Genomic DNA, 21,097 nt, shown 5'->3' with positions numbered 1-21,097 from the left:
GCTTTTTGTAGAGCAAAGGACATGGTCAACAAGACAAAGCAACAGCCTACAGAATGGGAAAAGGTCTTCACCAACCCCACATCTGACAGAGGGCTGATATCCAGAATATATAAAGAACTCAAGAAACTAGACCTCAAAATGCCCAACAATCCAATTAAGAAATGGGCTATAGAACTAAAAAGAGAATTCTCAACAGTGGAAGCTCAAAAGGCTGAAAGACATTTAAGGAATTGCTCAACATCCCTAATTATCCGGGAAATGCAAATCAAAATGACTCTGAGATACCACCTTACACCTGTCAGAATGGCTAAGATCAAAAATACTGAAGACAGCTTATGCTGGAGAGGATGTGGTGCAAGGGGAACTCTCCTCCACTCCTGGTGGGAATGCAAGTTTGTACAACCACTTTGGAAATCATTATGGCACTTTCTTAGAAAATTGGGAATCCATCTCCCCCAAGACCCAGCTTTACCACTCTTGGGCATATACCCAAGGAATGCTTAATCATACCACAAGGAAATTTGCTCAGCTATGTTCATATCAGCATTGTTTGTAATAGCCAGAACCAGGAAAGAACCTAGATGCCCTTCAACTGAAGAATGGATAAAGAAAATGTGGTACATATACACATGGAGTACTGCTCAGCAAAGAAAAACAATGACATCATGAGGTTTGCAGGCAAATGGATGTATCTAGAAAAAATCATCCTGAGTGAGGTAACCCAGACTCAAAAAGACAAAAATGGTATGTACTTACTCATAGGAGGATACTAGATGTAAAACAAAGATGACTAGACTGCTACTCACAACTCCAGGGAAGCTAGAAAACAGGACCCTAAGAAAGACACAGGGATCACTCAATGACAGAGAAATGGATGAGATCTACATGAACAACCTGGACATGAGTGGGGATAATGAAGGGCAAGATTCGAGGGAAAGAGAGCTTAGGGGAGTGGGAGATCCCAGCTAGATCAAGAACAGAGAGGGAGAACAAGGAATAACAGACCATGATAAATGAAGAACCACATGAGAATAGGAAGAAGCAAAGTGCTAGAGAGGTCCCCAGAAATCTACCAAGATACCTCCACTATATACTACTGGCAATGGTCGAGAGAAAGCCCGATCTGACCTAGTCTGGTGATCAGATGGCCAAACACCCTAACTCTCATGCTAGAAATCTCACTGATGGAAGTGGATGCAGAGATCCTCGGCCAAGCCCCAGGTGGAGCTCCAGGAGTCCAATTGGCAAGAAAGAGGAGGGATTGTATGACCGAGAATTGTTGAGATCATGATGGGAAAAAGCACAGGGACAAATAGCCAAACTAATGGAAACACATGAACTATGAACCAAAAGCTGTGGAGCACCCAGCTGGATTAGGCCCATGGGATAAGTGAGACAATTGAATAGCTTGAACTGTCTGGGAGGCACCCAGGCAGTGGGACCTGGACCTGTCCTTAGTGCATGAGCTGCTGTTTGGAATCTTGGCACTATGAGGGGACACTTTGCTCAGCCTGGGAGGAGGGGACTGGACCTGCCTGGACTGAATCTACCAGGTTGAGCTGAATTCCCAGGGGAGTCTTTGCCCTGGAGGAGATGGAAATTGGGGGGTGGGCTGAGGGGAAGGTGGGGGCAGGGATGGGATGTGGGAGGACAGGAGAACCTATGGCTGATATGTAAAATTAAATTAAATTACAAAATTAAAAAAAGAACCCTCCCAAAAAAAAAGACTTTCTGGAGATATCACTATTTCTGATTTCAAGCTCTACTATAGAGCAATAGTAATAAAATCAGCATGGTATTGCCATAAAAACACAGGTTGATCAGCTTGATTAAGTCAAAGACCCAGACATAAATCCACATGCCTATGGACACCTGATTTTTTGATAAAGAAGTCAGAAATATATTCTGGGAAAGAAAGAAAACATCATCAGAAATGATGCTGTTCTACCTGAATCTCAACAAGTAGAGCAATGCAAATAGATCCATATCTATTACCCTGTCTAAAATTCAAGTCCAAGTGGACCAAAGATCTCAACACAAAACAAGATGCATTGGACCTAATAAAAGAGAAAGTGTGGTATAGCCTTGAGCAATTGTCACAGAAGACAACTTTATTAACAGAACACCAATGGAAGAGACTAAGATCAACAATTGATAAATGAGACCCCCATGAATCTGCAAGGTTTCTATAAGGCAAAGGACACATTAAGCAAGACAAAATGACAGCCTACAGAATGGGAAAAGATCTTCACCAACCCCCACATCTGACAGAGGGATGATTTCCAGAATATATAAAGAACTGGAGAAACTAGACATCAACAACCCGAACAATCTAATTTAAAAATGGGACACAGATCTAAACAGAGAATTCTCAATAGAAAAATCTCAAATATCTGAGAAACAATTAAAGAAACATTCCGAATCCTTAGCTATCAGGGAAATGCAAATCAAAATTACTTTGAATTCTATCTTATACCTGTCAGAATGGCTAAGATCAAAAACAGAAGTTACAGCTCATGCTGTTGAGGATTTGAAGCAAGAGGAACACACCTCCATTGCTGGTGGAAGTACAAACTTGTACAACCACTTTGGAAATCAATATGTCAGTTTCTCAGAAAATTGAAAATAGATCTACCTCAATACAACTATACCACTCCTGGGCATATACCCAAAGGACACTCCATCTTAACCACAAGAACATTTGCTCAACTGTGTTCATAGCAGCTTTATTCATAATAGCCAGAAACTGGAAACAACCTAGATGTCCCCCAACCAAAGATTGGATCAAGGAAATGAGGTACATTTGCAAAATGGAGTGTTACTCCATTTGTTACTGTTAAAAATAAAATACATCATGAAATTTGCAGACAAATGGATGGAACTAGAAAATAATCATCAAGAGTAAAGTAAGCCAGAACCAAAAAGATAAACATAGTATGTACTCACTTGTAAGTGGATATTAGCTGTAAAGTAAAAGATAATCATGCTATATAATGCACAAACCCAGAAAGGATAAGTAACAAGAATGACTCAAGGGGTGAAGGCATGAATCTCCCTAGGAAGGGGAAATAGAACAGATATCGCAGATGGACTGTGGGCAAGAGGGAAAGGAATAGGAGAGACCAGGCGGCAGGAGAATTGTGGTGATATTGTGTTCCCAAAATATTGTGCACCCTAATAAATGTATCTGGGGTCAGAGAACGGAACAGCCACTAGACAGACATAGAGGCCAGAAAATGGTGGCACTCACACCTTTAATCCTAGCATTCCAGAGGCAGAAATCCCTCTGAGTTCAAGGCCACATTAGAAACAGCCAGGCGTGGTGACACACGCCATTAATCCCAAGAAGTGAGCCTTTAATCCCAGGGAGTGACAGCAGAAAGAGAAAGACATATAAGGCATGAAGACCATAAACTAGCAGCATTTGGCTGGTTAAGCTTTTAGGCTTCTAGTAGCAGTTCAGCTGAGATTCATTCGGGTGAGGACTCAGAAGCATCCAGTCTGAGGAAACAGGATCAGCTGAGGAACTGTTGAGGTGAGGAAGCTGTGGCTTGTTCTGCTTCTCTGATCTTCCAGCATTCACCCCAATACCTGGCCCTGGGTTTGTTCTTATTAATAAGAACCTTTTAAGATTCATACTACAGAGAATGGAGGGAGAGAGTAATGAGAGAGACAACGGGAATTGGGGAGCATATGGGGGAAATGCAGAAGCCTAGTGCAAGGGAAACTCCCATCAATCAATGAGTGTCGCCCTATCTAAGACTTCTAATAATGTGGGATACAGAGCCTGAAGTGGCCATCTTCTATAATCAGGCAAAGCTTCCAGTGGAAGGATTGGGGCACCAACACAACCACAAAACCTTTAACCAACAATTTGTCCTGCCTGCAAAATGTGCTGGGGTATAGATGGCACAGAACTTGTGGGAGTGGTGAATCAGTGACTGATCCAGCTTGAGACCCATGCCATGAGAGGGAACCTACCCCTGGCATTGCCTAGAGGGGCAGGAATCAGAGGCTGGAAAGCCCAAAGACCAAGAATAGAACCAAAAACAACTGGCAAAAAAAAAAAAGAATAGAAAAGGAAATGGAAAAAAAAAGTCAAGGAAATGATTCCTAATGATATTCTGCTGTATTTGTAGACTAGAACCTGGCATAATTATCATCGGAGAGGTTTCATCCAACAACTAATGGGAGCAGATGTGAGACCCATAGCCAAATATTAGATGGGCAAAACTCAGGGAAACCTGTGGAAGAGGGTGACGGATTGTAGGAGCCAGAGGGGTCAAGATCACAAGAACACCCGCAGAATCAACTCTCCTGGGTCCATAGGGGCTCACAGAGACAGAACCAACAATCAGGGAGGCTATATGGGTCTGACCTAGACTCCCTGGATATATATTACCATTAATTAGCTTGGTTTTCTTGTGGGACTCCTAATAGTGGGGTCAGGGGTGTCTCTCACTGTTTCATCTGCTTTTGAGACCCTTTCCTCCTACTTGGTTGCCTCAGCCAGCCTTTATAAAAGGGAACGTGCCTAGTCTTATTACAACTTAATATGACATATTTGGTTGATATCCCTGGAAGGTTTTCTGAGGAAAAGTGGATCTGGAGGAGAGAGGAGGTTGGTGGGAGGGACTAGAAGGAAATAAAGAGGGGAAACTGCACTCAGGATGCAATATAGGAGAGAAGAATAAATTTAAAATTTTTAAAAATTGTTTCAAATAATAAAAAGAAATTAGAGATATCATAAATGAATAATTTAATGAAAAAAACAAACCCCAAATCAGAAGATGGAAAGAAATTATTAAGATCAAAGAATAAATAATGGAATGGGAAGGAAAAATACAGATAATCAGTGAGACAGATAGATGTTTCTTTGAAAACATGAGATTGACAACCTCTTAGCCCTATTGACCATAAAGAGTAAGAGGATGAAAAGGGATACCAATGAAATTCAGAAAAATCATTAGTTTTTTGAAAACATATATTCCACTAAATTGAGATGCCTTAACAAAATGGATGAATATCTAGATGCATGTGACTTACCAAAATTAATCCACACAAAATAAACCATTTAATCAGATGTATAACAAGGAAAAAATGATAGATCAATTTCCCTAATGGACCAAGACACAAAAATTCCTAAAATAAAATACTTGCAAACTGAAATCAAGGACACATAGAAAAGATTATTCACCATGATCAAGTTGGTTTCATTTTACAAATTCACTGAATGTTCAATATACATAAATCATCAAGTGTTATAAATTACATAAATAGACTCAAGGATAGGTGAGTCACATGGTCATCTCACTGAGCACAAAAAATACTTTTGACAAAATCCAACCTCTCTTATTGTTAAAAGTCCTGAAGAAATTTGTAATAGGAAGAACATATCTCTGTGTAATATAGGCTACATATTACAAATCTACAGCCAACATTATATTAAAATCAAACCCTTTACAGTAAAATCCAGAACAGGACAAAGAGACCCATATTCTCCTCTCTTATTCTATATAGTACTAGAGTCTTAGCTAGAGCGATAAGACAAATAAGACAACAAAAGAATGCAACTGGAAAGGAAGAAGTCAGTGTCTCTATTGGCAGGTGACATGAATCTATATATAAAAGACCCTAAAGGGTCACTAGAAGACTCATAGAACTTTTGAACATTTTCAGTGAAGTACCAAAATACAACAAAATCAATGCATAAAAATCATTAGCCTTCCTATACAATAATGACAAATATTTCTACTGAGAAAGAAATCAAGGAGACAATCCTATGTGCACTATCTTCAAAACAAAATACTTGGGAATAAACTAAGGATGTATGAAAAACACGTGTAGAAACTCACCACTTTTTAAGCTAATTGTATCAGTTACTTTTCTGTTGCTATGATACAACACTAACCAAACTAGCTTAAGGGAGAAATGGTTTAGTTTGGCTTATAAATCCAGAGATATATAGTCTATCATGACAAGGAAAGCATGGCAATAGTCATAGAATGTGTGACGATGAGAACAAGGCATGGCTGATCACATTTTCATCTACACACAAAAGTCAGAGAGAGAACAGAAAGTGTGAGCAAGGTATACAACCTCAAAATCTCCCCCAGTCACGCACTTGCTCCGGCAAGGCTCTCCCTCCTAAAGTTCCATTGCCTCCCCAAACAGCACCACAACTAGGGATGAAGTGTTCAAATACATGAGCCCATGGGGACATTTATCTTTCAAGCCAAAACACTAAATGAAGAACATACATTTTTTAAATAGGGGGTTTGAATGAAATACCCTACACAAGTGGACAATGCTGCATCTCAGAAGACATGAGCTATTAAATGAAAATCTCAGTACTAGATAATAGATACCTCCTTGAAGTTACTGGTCAAATAAGGACTAGGAGTCCCCTCACAAGAGTCTAGGCTGTTACCATTTCTCTTAGTTGTCCACTGTGTTAGTTTGCTTTCTATTGCTATAAAAAACAGCATGACCAAAGACAACTTTGGGAGAAAAAGGTTTGTTTCATCTTAAGTTTCAGAACAGAAACTCACGATGGGAATGTGGAGGCAGGAACTCTATTAGAAGCCCTGTAGGAATGTTGCTTAATATCTTACTCTCTATGGATCACTTGGATTGCTTTTTATACAAGCCAGGACCACCTTCCCAGAATTGATACCAACCACAGTGGGCCAGGACCTCTGAAATCAGTCAGTCATTAATCAAGAAAATGCCACCACAAACTTGCCCATGGGATAATCTGGTAGAAGCATTATCTGAATCGTGGCTACCTCTTCCCAGATCACTACAGTTTGTAAAGGTGACAAAAAAAAAAAAAACCTAACCATCACACCGACCATATTTACATAGTGAGATAAAATTGCTGAAGACACAACACACTTTGGTGGCAGGACAAAAAGAAATCAAGCTGACTTGATAACTTCCTTCCTGCTGGCTGTGAAGGCTGCTGGGGGAGAAAAGTTATCTGTAGAATCACCAACTGTAAACCTTGAATGTTACAGTCTCAACTTGGCAAGAAAAAAAAAAAAATGTGTCCATGATACAAGAGTGGCATGAAGACTGTGTCTCAGAAAGCCACTCTTGGTCCAATGGGAGCTGGCAGATTCCTTGTCTCAGGAAGTTACTGGGGTCTCAGGCAGATGAGTATTGGGGTAGGGCATGGGTCATGTAGATTGCAGGGTCCAATGAGGGGTTTTGGTGGAGGAACCAGGCCTCAGGAGTTTTCCCTGCTGGCCAACAACTGGGGCAGAGTTGGGTGGAGGTTCCTGGGGACTGGCTGTGTCCCAGGGCCTAGGTCCCAGAGGCAGGACTCTCAAAGACTGTGGGGTAACCACCAACTTTCCAACTAGATTTGAGACTTGTTTCACAGCAGAGAGTTCCTGCCTACTATTGTAAACCTGGTCAAAGCCATGTCTCAGGAGGTCATAGATCATAACAGGTGGATAATCTACTATTTTTAACTAAGTGGGCATGTCAAACTGCCTTCTAAATATTTCTGTATATCCATAGATTAGTGCTGCTCTAAGCCTTGATGAAAGCACCTTCTGCAATAGACAGAAATCAACACAGATACCATTAACTGGTCAAAGTATTGAGAGTTCTCATCCCTAAATGGGACATCTATATCAACTGCTGACCTCAAGGCTCAAGGAACATCTAAGAATTAGGAGCAGAAAGAGTGTAAAGGCCGGAGGATAGGGAGAAGTGCTACAAAATGCTGTCTTCTGGACGTGATATGCCCAGAGCACCCATGAAATCACTGAATTTATGGGCCCCTGCACAAGACCAAGTCAACATCAGTCCTGTTCCAGCAGACAGCATTGACTGGACTCAGGAGGTAAGCAAACAGAAGGAGAAGACATGAAGATAGGAGGAAGATGTGTCAGGCATTGAGGGGAGCAAATATGGGGGCATGGAATGGATATAATTAAGATACATCATATACATACAAGCAATCGTCAAAAATAAAAGAAAAATCTTCTATTTCAAAAAAAAAAATGTAAAGTTTTTCTCCAGCCCTGGTCTTAGTTTTATGTACAGGCAGCAGATGCCTGGGGTGCACTGTGCACTTGCTGCACAGAAGTACGTGGCTGAGTCCTCAGGATGGGCAGCTGTGATGTTCAGGGAGAGATGTTTGTCCTTCTTCTTCAGTAGGACAATCAATCCTTGTTCTTCTTTTCTGTCCACACTTGAAAGAACACTTATAAGGAACTGGAGACCCACTCCAGGCTCTTGTTTGTACCACAAGAAGTAAGAAGTGGAACTGTCTGTGTAGGTGCAGTTGATGACAGCGCTGTCTCCCTCCTGGACACTCAGGAGAAAAGGCTGCTGCTCCAGCTGCTCTCCTCTGCTCACACCTGTGCAAAAGGAAACGTCAGGCCACCGTTCCTCAGACTTTGCTTTTCTTCCCACAGTGATTTCACTCAATCTGGAGGAACCAGTCCGCCCCTCAGACTGAAAATGAACATTGCCAAATGCCTTGTTTCCCAAAACCTCTCACAGTTCAGCTGCAGCCACAAGCACAGGACAAAAGGTCCAGGCAGTGTCTTCATGGCTGTCCCTGGGGACGGTGGCCTTCAGTCAGGCGAGATGCTTCTGTGATCAGCTCTGCTCCTCTGTCCTCCACTGCACTGCAGCTTCTTCAGTTGTCTGCACAGAAGGCTGCTGACTGCAGCTGCTCTTTCAGAAGTTAAATGAAAAGTTTCTAAGTTTGCAGCAACAGAGATGCTCTGCCCCCTGGTGGACAGTCCTACCAGCTGCACCAGCGGCTCCAATCCTCTTTGATCCTGTATCTCCAGGATATTCTGACACACTAAATAGCAGGTCACTGAAGTAAGTTGCAAGGGTGTCCAATATTAAAACTGGCATTGTGTAACAGAAAACAAATATAGTGAAAAGAGAGAGTACAGAATTGCATTGCATGTTCTCTGCACACTGCTGAGTTCCCTTAAGTAAGCTAAGAGTAAAATTTAAGTAAGTTTTAAGTGATGCTTATTGAGCAACGAGATTAGTCTGTTTGAAATCAGAGAACCATCCAGTCCACTAAGCAAATAAAAGCAAAGTTCTTCTTCCTCCTCCTTCTTCCATTTTTAAAATTGATAACAATAGCAACCAGCTGGGTAGGCCATCTTGATTCAGCTCTCACAGAGGAAAAACTACACCTATGGGAAGAATTTAAGCACAGATATTGGATTAGGGCGACAGAGAGTCACAAAATATATCATATTTATGATATTGTGGATGTTGCGCCTTCAATTTCTGGTATTTTCCCAATCCCAGGAACTAGGCAGTGTTGTGGATGGTCCTTTAATAAATGTGGCTAAGTCACTGTGCTATTTAATTTGTTTATCAACTTGACACAAGCCAGGGTCATTTGAGAAGAGGTAACTTCAATTGAGAATCTGTCACACTGGCATGTCAGCAAATGTTTGGGGCATTTATCGATGTGGGAGAGTCCAGCTCCCTATGTGTAGTGCCATCCCTCAGCAAGTGGTCACGGATTGTATAAGAAATCAAGTTCATATTGCAGCCCCAGTTGAAGACCAGCAGGCAGGACTCCTGTAGGCAGGCCTGACTGCCACCACCCCCCATCAGACCCTATAACCTGTAAGCCCCACTCCACCCCCCAAACCCACCCATCCCCTGAGACCAGAGCTATTCCTTGAGACACAGACTCTGCCAGATCTGACTGAATCAAGAGGTGAGTCATTGTTCTCCTAGCTGATCCTCAGCCTCTAGACTAGGCCCAGAGACACAACCTGTGCCCCCATACCCCCACCCATTGCATGCCCAGTTGCAGGCCAGCAGGCAAGAATCCTGAGGGCAGGTGTTCCCATCACAACCCCCTATTGGACCCTGCAATCTACAAGCCCCACTCTGTCCCCAATCCTACCTATCCACTGGGGACCCCAGCACCTTCCTGAGACACAAACACTGCCAGTGACGACTGGACCAAGAGTGTCTCCCTGAGACACAGACACCATTTGCACCAATTTGAAGGAAGATATGGGTAGATGCCGGTACAAGAATACATTCAACAACATTTGCTCAACCATGTTCATAGCAGCATTATTTATAATAGCCAGAACCTGGAAACAACCTAGATGCCCATCAAATGTGGTACATTTACACAATGGAGTGTTATGCAGAAGTTTAAAAAAAAAAGTCATCATGAAATTTGTATGTAGCATGAATTCTTAACAGGTTTTATTAATGAAATCAAACCTGAAGCCAGGTATTGGGGTGAATGCTGGAAGATCAGAGAAGCAGAACAAGCCACAGCCACCTCATCTTGCCAATTCCTCAGCTGATCTTGTTTCCTTAGACTAGAAGCCTCTGTGTCCTTATATCCAAATGAATCTCAGCTGAACTGCTGCTAGAAGCCTAAAAGCTTAACCAGCTAAAAGCTTCTAGTTCCTGGTCTTCACGTCTTATATAACTTTCTGCTTTCTGTCATCACTCCCTGGGATTAAAGGCATGTGTCACCATGCCTGGCTGTTTCCAATGGGGCCTTGAACTCACAGAGATCCAGACGTATTTCTGCCTCTGGAATGCTAGGATTAAAGGTGTGATTTTCTAGCCTCTGTATCTGTCTACTGGCTGTTCTGTTCTCTGACCCCAGATAAATTTATTAGGGTGCACAATATTGTGGGGAACACAATGCCACCACATTTGTAGGCAAATGGATGGAACTAGAAAAAAATCATCCTAAGTGAGGTAACCCAGACCCAGAAAGATAATCACTTATAAGTGAATTTTAGACGAAAAGCAAAGGATAACCAGGCTACAATCCACAACCGCAGAGAAGCTAGATGAAGAGGAGGACACTAAGAGGAACACATATGGATCACCCTTGGAAGAGGAAAGAGTTAAGATCTCCTGGGTAATCTGAGAGGGGGGAATAGAAGTGTGGGTGCATGGGAGAGATGGGAGGTGGGAACATGGCGGAGAGACAGGGAGGGAGAACTGTAGATGGAGTTTTCCTGCCTGGCCCAGTCAGGACAAATCTCTCTTACCTGCCAGTCCCACAGTCGCTCAGACCCAACCAAGGAAGCACACAGAGATTTATATGACTTACAAACTGTATGGCCGTGGAAACTCTTGCAAACACGTTGGGCGCCATTTGTAGTTTGAGTTTTCCTGCCTGGCCCAGTCAGGACAAATCTCTCTTACTCACCAGTCCCACAGTCGCTCAGACCCAACCAAGAAAGCACACAGAAACTTACATTGTTTAGAAACTGTATGGCTGTGGCAGGCTTCTTGTTATCTACTTCTTCTATCTTAAATTAACCCGTTTCTGTTAGTCTATACTTTGCCACATGGCTTGTGGCTTACCAGTGTCTTTACACGTTGCTTTTCATGGCGGCGGCTGGCAATGTCTCTCCCAGCCTTCTACTTCCCAGAATTCTCTTCTCTCTTGTCCCGCCTATACTTCCTGCCTGGCCACTGGACAATCAGAACTTTATTTACACAGAGCAATATCCATAGCAGAGAACAATGAAAGATATCTTCACAAAGTGTACCATTAAGGGGATGGGGATAAGGCTGCAGCTAGGGAAAACCCCAGAAACTCACAAGATTGTCCCCAGCTAAAACTGACAGCAATGGTGGACAGGGTCCTTGAACTACCCTTCCCCTGCATTCAGATTAGTGTCTACTCTAGACCTACATCATAGAACCTACATCCTGTGAATGATGGAAGTAGATGCAGAGACACACAGCCAAGCATTTGGCCAAGATCTTGGAGTTCAGTTGAAGAGAGGGAGGAAGGATTATAAGAACAAGGGGGGTCAGAATCATGATGGGAAAAAACACAGAAATAGCTGACCCAAGCTAATGGGAGCTCATGGACTCTGGTAAGCCATGAGCCGCGTGGCAAAGTATAGATTAATAGAAATGGGCTAAATATAAGAGTAAGAGCTAGACAATGGTAGGCCTGAGCTAATGGCCACGCAGTTTAAATAATATAAATGTCTGTGTGTTTATTTTACAAATGGGTTGTTGGACTAACAGGGCTTGGTGGCACCTGGAGAGAAGCTCTCCAACCACAAATGGTGCCCTACGCATTGGCTAGAGTTTCCACCTAAAACCAGAGAAAAAAGATTCTAAAACGGAGCTAAATACAGCTTCCTAGTTGTCTCTCTCAAGTTAGCAGCAGCCTGCCAGTTTGAGCTACTATGGCGGGTCCCTGGCATGTGCATCTGACCTGCAGTGTGGCGGGAATGAGGAATCTACAAGCGGTACTTTACTCTGCTGCATGGTGGATTTAGCCTTTGCTAGTTAAAAAAAAAAAAAAAAAAAAAAAAAAAAAAAAAAAAAAAAGGTTTCTGGGCTATGCACTACTTTAATAGAACTGCTTCTGATAGTTGATGGTACACATGGCTCCAGACCCAGAGCTGGCAGTAAACTGTACCACCACCACTTTGGAAAGCTGAGGTGGGCAGAGCCAGCAGCCACAGCAGCATTTCAGTCTTATAAACATGTATATTACACAACAAATATGTTGTCTTTGGGATTTTTAACTGCAGAAAAAGATTTGATTGTAAAAGCTGTTGAGTTAAACAAATCTGTAAATTTTAAAGACACCTTGACTTCAAAATTTGGATATAAGGATATGTTGCTTTGGAAAAGAGGCTCTGCTTTTGTTTCCACAGATTTGTTCCAGATTAAGATACATCAGGTTTGATCAGCCAAGACCACCTGAAAGGTCTCCAATGACATAATGGCCCAGATGATCCAACATCCAGAATGGTTTCAAGACAACTGGCTCAGAGGTTTACCCTCATGGAGTACTCCATAATCCTAAAATTTTCTTTGTGTCCCCATAAGATACAGCGCCCCCCTCCAGCAGGAAGTAGTAAGAAAAACTATGCCCAATTTCCCAAAATTATCAAGCTGGCTTTGGAGATGGAATTGGCTCACTCCTTCTCTAAACCCAGACATATTGCTAAAAGAAAAGGTTAAGAGATTTTTGTGTCCCAAATCAGAAGAGCCCTCTTGTGTGGGACAGAAAAAAAACAATATTTTTATTTAAAATAGGTTAATTATAAATGTGATCTCTTTCTAAAGAAGAAAAGGGGATATGATATAGATATAATAGGATGAAAGTGTAGATTAAGGAACTTACTTTTGTTTATATTGGTGTTTTAATTTTACACATCAGCCATGGGTTCCCCTGTCCTCCCTGCTCCTGCCCCCAGCCCCACCTTCCTCCCTTCCACTCCCCTCCATTCCCATCTCCTCCAGGGCCAAGACTCCCGTGGGGATTCATTTAAACCTGGTGGATTCAGTCCAGGCAGGTCCAGTCCCCTCCTTCCAGGCTGAGCAAAGTGTCCCTGTGTAAGCCCAAGGTTCCAAACAGCCAGCTCATGCACTAAGGACAGGTCCGGGTCCCACTGCCTGGGTGCCTCCCAAACAGTTCAAGCTATTCAATTATCTCACTTATCCAGAGGGCCTGATCCAGCGGGGGGGGGGGGGGGGGGGGGCAAGGAACTTACTTCTAAAGAACAACAACTTGTTTAAAATGTTTTACATTGGTATAGATTTTAGTCTATTGACTAATTTTGTTATACTGTGTGTATATTTCTACTCTTGTTTAAGGTATTATGTTTGTACAGCTCATTTAAAATTGTAATGGATAATTAAAAATAGATTAATAATTAGTCATCTATGATAATCATACTTGTAGCCATGTTAGTTAAGTCTTCTAGGTATACACAGAGATATTTCAGATAGATAGGTAATCTTCAAATACTTCAAAGACCTACAGAATATAGCATTTAAACTATTTTTAAAATTTAGACTTTCTGGACAGTGAGACATGTCTGCTCCTGGCAGCACTGATTTACTTCAGAGAGGAGGATGGGCATTGAAGACACTTCATATGGAGTATATCTTCACCTTGGCAAAAATAGCCATTTGGGCAAGAAACTCTTGTTACCTGGACTGCTTGATCAACTGGACATGCAGGACCCATAGAAAGATGACCACTGAACTGTGCTTGACAAAATGGTCCTTCAGGTTCCTGTTTCACAGAGGAAACTGCCAGACATTCTACAGGACACTGAAAAAGTGACCAAGAGACTCTAGCCCTGTGGGCTGAAGACAAATGCCCCAACTTTACAAAGGAACATTAGGTGACTGTTCAGGTTGCCAGCTGTCTCTGTCTACCCTACAAGACTCCTGAAAGTTGCTTGCATCCTTCTCCTGGTTCTCAGGTAATATTATATCCTTCTGAGGTCTTTGATGTGGTTGAATACTAGATAGTTATAATTTCCTCAATTATGATAAAAGATAAGTTAGATATAAAACCTTAGACTCACAAATATAAGACAGATAGGATATCTTCTTTAATATTGTAACTGTAATTCTTGCTTGATAATTATTTTGTTATATGTAATTTTACTATGTAAAAGTTAAAATCTTCCTTTTAAAAAAAAAAAAAAGAAAAGGGGAAGTGCTATGGATATCACTCTGTATAAATAAAATGCTGTTTGGCCAGTGACCAGGCAGGAAGTATAGGCGGGACAAGAGAGAAGAGAATTCTGGGAGGTGGAAGGCTGGAGCGGGGAGACACCACCAGCCACTGCCATGAGAAGAAAGAGATAAGGTACTGGTAAACCACAAGCCACGTGGCAACATATAGATTAATAGAAATGGGCTAAATATAAGAGTAAGAGCTAGACAATGGTAGGCCTGAGCTAATGGCCAAGCAGTTTAAATAATATAAATGTCTGTGTGTTTATTTTACAAATGGGTTGTTGGACTAACAGGGCTTGGTGGCACCTGGAGAGAAGCTCTCCAACTACAGAACTGACATCTGGGGAGCCTGCATAGGACCAAACTAGGCCCTCTGAATGTGGGCAAAAGTTGCATGGCTTGATGTGTTTGTGGGTCCCCTGACAATGGGACCAGGACTTATTCTGGGTACATGAACTGGCTTTTTAGAGCCCATTCCCTATGGTGCCATGCCTTACTCAACCTTGATGTAGGGAACAGGGGCTAAGTCCGTCCCTAACATGGTATAACAGTCTGTGTTGACTACCCAAGGGAGGCCTTACCCTCTATGAGGAGGGGATGGGGGTAGGATGGGGGTAGGATGGGGGTAGGATGGGGGTAGGATGGGGGTAGGATGGGGGTAGGTGCAGGGAAGTGAAAGAAGAGGAGGGAGGGGGAACAGAGGTTGGTATGTAAAAGGAAAGAAAACAGTTTTAATAAAAAATTATATAAAAAACAAAAAAGAAATAATAGTCATATATTCTGATTTTTTTATTTATTTTTATTTTATGTGAATGAGTGTTTTCCCTTTAAGTATAGATTGCATATGTTCATATATTATATATACATATATGTATTATTATGTATATATCTGTGCATATATGTGTGTGTCTATGTATGTGTGTACCTATGCATGTGTATCTGTGTGTATATATGTGTGTATGTATGTATGTATGTATGTGACTAGGACCTTCTGAGGCTAGAAAAGAGTGTCAAATCCCTGGGACTGGAGTTATAGGTGGTTGTGGGCCACCATGTGGGTTCTGGAAATTGAACTCAGATCCTCTGGAAGAACAGCAAGTACTCTTTTTTTAACTTTCTTTTTATTTATTCTTTGTGTCTTTCACATCATGCATCTCAATCCCATTCATTTCCCATCCCTGCATATACACCCTCTGCTCTTGCATCTCCCCCCCCACACACACACCCAATAAAATTTAAGAGAAAAAAGGAAAAGGGGGTGAATCTCATCATGGAAGCTGTAGTGTGACACAGTGAGTCATGAAGTAACCATTTTCTCTATATATCTTTACTTACAAGTGTTCACTGCAAAGAGTCATAGGTCTGCTTCCAGGCCTCTGGTTTCTGCTACACTATCAATGCTGACCCCTCACTGGGACTCCTCTTGGATATTCGGCTGTAGCTCTATGTTGTGGAAACCCTGCAGCTTTGGGTCTGAAGAACCAGTCCCTTCATGTGCTCCAGCAGACCACAGATTGGATGGGTACTGGGGTGGGCCAACTCATAACTCTAGTTCTGGGCTTGGGTATTTGCAGGTTTGTCTGCCCACCAGCTCTCAGGGTGAACTCTCCTGCATTGCCTGGGCGAGTTCACCCCTTGCAGTGATGAGCAAGGGCAGGGCTGGTTCTCCTGCTTTCATGTCCTGAGGGTCAGATCTCCCATACCTACACCTTCAGGGCCGGCTCTACTGTGTTGCCCAGGCATGGCATAAGGGCCACTGTCCCTGCTGCAGCAGATGAGGGACAGGACCAGCTCTCCCACCTGCTTCAGATGTTAATGGGCAGAGGGGGGGGGTCATCTCTCCCCCACCCATGCCAATGAGTAATGGGGACAGCTCTCCAATGCTTACAACTTCAGGGCTGGCTCACTCACACCTCCGCCAACAGGATTGGTTCTATTGTGTGGCCAAGGCAAGTTGCAGGGCCTACTCTCCCAAGTGTTGCAGCAGCAAATACTCTTAATCCCTGAGACATCTCTCCAGGCCCTATCCTGTGTTTTTAGTAAGCATTTTATAAAACACACACACACACACACACACACACACACACACACACACACACACCCCTGAGATTGTGTGTTCACCTATAATATATTCAGAGCAGTGACAAAACCTAAACCCATGTCCTGTTCTAAGTTTGTGATGCCTGGCTGTATCCTGGACATTCAGTCCCCAGGCTCTGTTCAATCTTTTGTAAACTTCTCACTCTTGCTTAGGAAAATGTTAACAAATCCAGGCAGTGGTGGCACATGCCTTTAATCTCTGTGCTTAGGAGGCAGGGGCAGGCAGATCTCTGTGAATTTGAGGCCAGCTTGGTCTACAAAGCAGGTTCCAGAACAGCCAGAGCTATACAGAGAAACATACACACACACACACACACACACACACACACACACACACACACACACACTAAAAAGAGAAAGAAAATGTTAACAAAAGATGAGTTTGTGGTCTCTAATACTCTAAAGTAATTTTTTTTCTTTTCATAATATTTCCCCATCAAATTCTGAGGGATGAGACAGAAGCACCTCCCACCCAATGTCTAGCCCCATTAGGCTGAAGAGAAAACACCATCACACGCTTTCCTTGTTATCAAAACCGGCAGCCCTACCCTCATGGTCTTGATAAAGCTGAAATACCTCTAATAAGATGCCAAGACAACAATGACCCAGAATCTGATTTCATACTACAAAATAATCTATAGATGTGTCAGCAAACACTTTTCACCCAAGCACTCAGAAAATTGGAGCAGGAAAATGGCAAGTTCAGGCCCAGCTTGGCACAGTGAGAGATCGTCACACAAAAAAAAATCTGTATGTTAATCAGAAACTAAACCCTCTCCATCCCCTGCTCTACCATCATCCTTGTTCTCCTTTATGCAGCAATTACAAAAGTGTCAGGAAACAAACAGCGTAAGGGAGGAAGGGGAAGGAAGAGTGATCTAAACTTGGGATGCCATACTGAACAGAGCCATAAAAAAAAAAACATTCAAAGTTTATGTCATTATAAATAACAACCTGGTAGGCTACACTTTTCAAAAACTGAAGCATATATTTTACATTTTCTGTCTGCGTAGCAAGCGTGTAATATCTGTGTGTGCACATGTGTTCACATCTACACTCCAAAACTAAAGTTTCTGGGTTAGCTGAGAAGAACATTAAGCACTGCACATGACCTCACTGAGACCACAAGTGGTCAGGACTCTTGTGGGCAACAGCACTGCAGTCTCTTACTTCTTTATTTTAGGTGTATGAGGGCTTTGCTGTATATAACCCACACACTTGGTGCCTGCAGAGGTTAGAAAAAGAGCATTGGATCCCCTGGAACTAGAGTTACAGATGGCTGTGAGCCACCATGTGGATGCTGGGCAAGAAACTGAACTCCTCTGCAAGAACAACAAGAGCTCTTAACCACTGAGCCACTTCTCCAGCCCCTGCCCTCTTACTTGTTGAATTTTACACCATCTAACTGAAATGCCTATTTAAAGTTAAATGACATGAAAAAAATTAGGTAACAATAAGAACGTATGCTTATACCTTCTAAAAATGAAAATGTCATGGCACTTTGGAAAGCACTGGGTCTATGCTTCCCTCTAGACTATGGCTTCCACCCTGCCACAGGATATTGCACAGGTGCAGATCCAGCTACCTCACTGTGTGTCAGCCACAATGCAGTAGTACACAGCAGTGTCTTTCAGGGAAACCTGGGGCAGGCTCAGAGTGCTGAACTTCCGGTCAGCAGAAATAAACAGAGACGCCACTTCATTTGCCACATGGACCTTATATCCTTGAATTATAAAGTGTGGTCCCTGATGGGGGACCTGCCGGTACCAGTAGATGTTCTCGCTCGTAGCGATGTTTGTGTGGCTGCAGGACACATTCACTTCTTGCTCTTCATAGGAGTCCATGGAGAGGGGCTGGGTGGTCTTAGCAAGGCTCCATGTGGCTGTGGGAGTAAACACAACCCTCATTCTCATCCTGGAACAAGATAATTAGAAGCCTCCATGCAGTTCCCATGGCTCTTTCTCAGATGGAACTACCCCTTACTCTTCCTGCCAACCATACACATGCACCCAATTTACTTCCCGTTTGTGTTTCAGGACAAAACTATCCTTTCCTCTTATTCAAGAGATGCCAAGATCACAGGTACAGTGGGACCAGTTTATGTTCTCCCTCCCTAATATGGATGTAAAGTGATCGGTAACCCCAGACACCTTCAGTACCCCCAACATACGCTTCACATAAAGGTTGAGTAACTGCCAGCACAAAATAACACCACAAAGCTTTCCCAGACATCTTGGATAAAGAACAGTTGCCTGACCATTGAAGATCCCTGTCCAGCACTCTCAAGCCCAGGTCCCCACTTATTGTAGTCCAAAAATTACTCACCCAAGGTCAGAAGTACAGTCACTTTTGCCATCTGCTTCATATTCTCATGGTAAGCACAGGCCCAGATTCCAGCTCTTTGGCTGAGTCTGAGCTTAGACTAGGATGGGAACCAGGGGAGAAACACAGAAGCCACTGCCAGATAACACTCTTGCTGCCCTCACCTGGCTGTGATCCCCAGAGAACAGCCTATAGCAGGGCAGCAGCTGCTAGGAGAAAGACTTCCCTTCAAAATTCAAAGCCTCAAAGCAAAAGGAAGTTCAAGGGGAAGGCAGTCTCTGAGGGCAGCAGTTTGAGTTTCATGCTAAATGTTTGGTGAGGTCTAATCCACTCGAGGATCATGAAGCAAGTACATAACAGAGATTCACTCATGCTCTTCTTTACCCATCCGTCCTAGACAGCCCCAGAGGGAGGTCAGCTACTCTAGATGTCCAACACTCACAGACTCATGGACAATCATATCATGGAGCAAAATCTTCATTATCTAGCCTACTATGCCATAAAATATATGCTTCATTGGCCAATATGCAAATAAGAAAAAACAGGAACCCCTAATCTCATCCTCAAAAAAAGAACAGATGAAAATGAACAGATGACCAATGAGGTCACATTACCAGGTAGCTGGGATATTTGTCATGGAGCCATTCATGGAACCAGAGAGAAAATGAGACAAACTTATTAATGAGACTAAGAACCCCCAAAGGGGACCCCTCTTGTAAAAATAATAGGAGAGAGGGGACACAGCATCACAGTTTTAAATATACAGAATGGGCACTACAGTCTATTGCAATACCAAGTTTTCTGAAAGACAAGTTCCAATAAACCAAGGAAATACAACTTTGAACAAAAGGAAAAATGGAGAAACAGGCAAAGATGGTGAAGGGGGTGCTAATGCCTTGTATTACATGGAAGGAAGAATGGGGTTTCTTCAATGAAGAAGCAACAAAGAAAAAGCAAGCTCCCACATAGATGCTTGGGGCTGAAACGTTGTCTTATGCTGTATAGTAAGTATATACACAAAAATAAAAAATAAGTCCCCAATTAAATGCTTTCTCTTCTAAGATTTTCTGTGGCCATAGTGTCTATTCACAATAATAGAATAGTGACAGGGGCATTTTCTCAATTGAAGTTCCCTCTTCCCAAACGACTCTACCTTGTGTAAAGTTGACATAGAACCATGCGTCACAATTGACCCCTTATCAACTTGAAGCACAAACATACTACAATTCAACGAGGGCCTTTCCTTTCCATTCATTCCCCAAGATGTTATGTCAATATTCACATCACAATAACAAACATCCCAACTTTTAAAAGTCCCAGTGTCTTTAAAAACTCAAACACTTCAATGTTCTGTCTCTTTAAATCATCCAAAGTCTCTTTCAAGATCCAAAACCTCTCTAAAATGTCCAAAATCTCTATAAAATTATAATGTCTCTCTAAAAATTTTAAGTCTTCCAGCCTTGGGCTCCTATAATATCAAAAATTAGTTAAAGGGGCTGAAGAGGTGGTTCAGCCGTTAAGAGCACTGGCTGCATTTCCAGAGGACCCAGGTTCAATTCTCAGCACCCACATGGCAGCTCACAACTGTCTGTAACTCTAGTTCCAGGAGATCTGACACCTTCATTATCAATGCACATAAAATAAAGTCAAATAAAATAAATGAAAAGTAAGTGAAATACTTTCTTGCTCAGGGAGGGAGAATGAGGGCACAGTCACAACCAAGTCAAAGCAAAACTCATTTGAGCCAGGGTGTAGCTCAGTGTCACAGTCTTCTGGGATCCAAAGGGCCCCATTTCTCCTGCTCTACTTTAAGCAGCACACACAGCTTGTCTTTTAGGCTCAGGCCACCTCTGCTCTACAGTTGCTGTGTCCTTAGTGATCATTCCAAGGTAGTGGCATCTCCACAATGCTGGGGTCTCTGCTACAACTGGGCTGTATCTTGGCCAATAGCCTCTCTTGAGCTTTCTTCACTGACTCTAACCTTGTCACATGGTACAATATCTCAACTGTTCTCCATAACCCCTTCACACCTTTAAAAACAATACCACCCAGGAAACTATTACCCATTACCAAGTTCAGTGGCCAGCACAAAGTACATCTTGGCTCCCTCTAGACCACAGCTTTTGTGTGCTTGACCCTAACACTTCCCAGAAGATTTTGCCTTAATGACGCTGGCCTC

At 42.6% G+C, this 21,097-nt stretch overlaps 1 protein-coding gene and 1 gene segment (V, D, J or C); both read right to left on the bottom strand.

The window, feature by feature from the left end:
• Positions 1–7,539: 7,539 nt before the first annotated feature.
• Positions 7,540–8,570, bottom strand: LOC118590713. The segment is given in 3 exon segments: positions 7,540–7,562; positions 8,088–8,375; positions 8,519–8,570. Coding segments are annotated over 3 exon segments (363 nt in total).
• A 24-nt stretch (positions 8,571–8,594) lies between these two features.
• LOC118590712 lies at positions 8,595–18,961 on the bottom strand. Its single transcript, XM_036198494.1, has 4 exons — positions 18,922–18,961; positions 18,187–18,478; positions 16,297–16,379; positions 8,595–8,845 (listed from the first exon to the last, which is right to left on the bottom strand). The coding sequence occupies exons 1-4, from the start codon at positions 18,959–18,961 to the stop codon at positions 8,595–8,597; spliced, it is 666 nt and encodes a 221-aa protein (XP_036054387.1).
• Positions 18,962–21,097: the final 2,136 nt, after the last annotated feature.

This window comes from Onychomys torridus, chromosome 9 (assembly GCF_903995425.1).
Source record: "Onychomys torridus chromosome 9, mOncTor1.1, whole genome shotgun sequence".
In the NCBI taxonomy this organism is placed as follows: Eukaryota; Metazoa; Chordata; class Mammalia; order Rodentia; family Cricetidae; genus Onychomys; species Onychomys torridus.
This window is presented reverse-complemented; position numbering and strand designations above follow the sequence as displayed.

Bases quoted from the DNA above. Each gene is read 5' to 3' on its own strand.
- LOC118590712 (XM_036198494.1), bottom strand. From the start codon at position 18,961: ATGAAGCAGATGGCAAAAGTGACTGTACTTCTGACCTTGG. The intron at 18,479-18,921 runs GTGAGTAATTTT...TTACTCCCACAG, and splicing joins GACTGTACTTCTGACCTTGG to CCACATGGAGCCTTGCTAAG. The intron at 16,380-18,186 runs GTGAGGTAGCTG...TGAAGTTGTAAG, and splicing joins TGCATTGTGGCTGACACACA to CATTGGAGAGCTGTCCCCAT.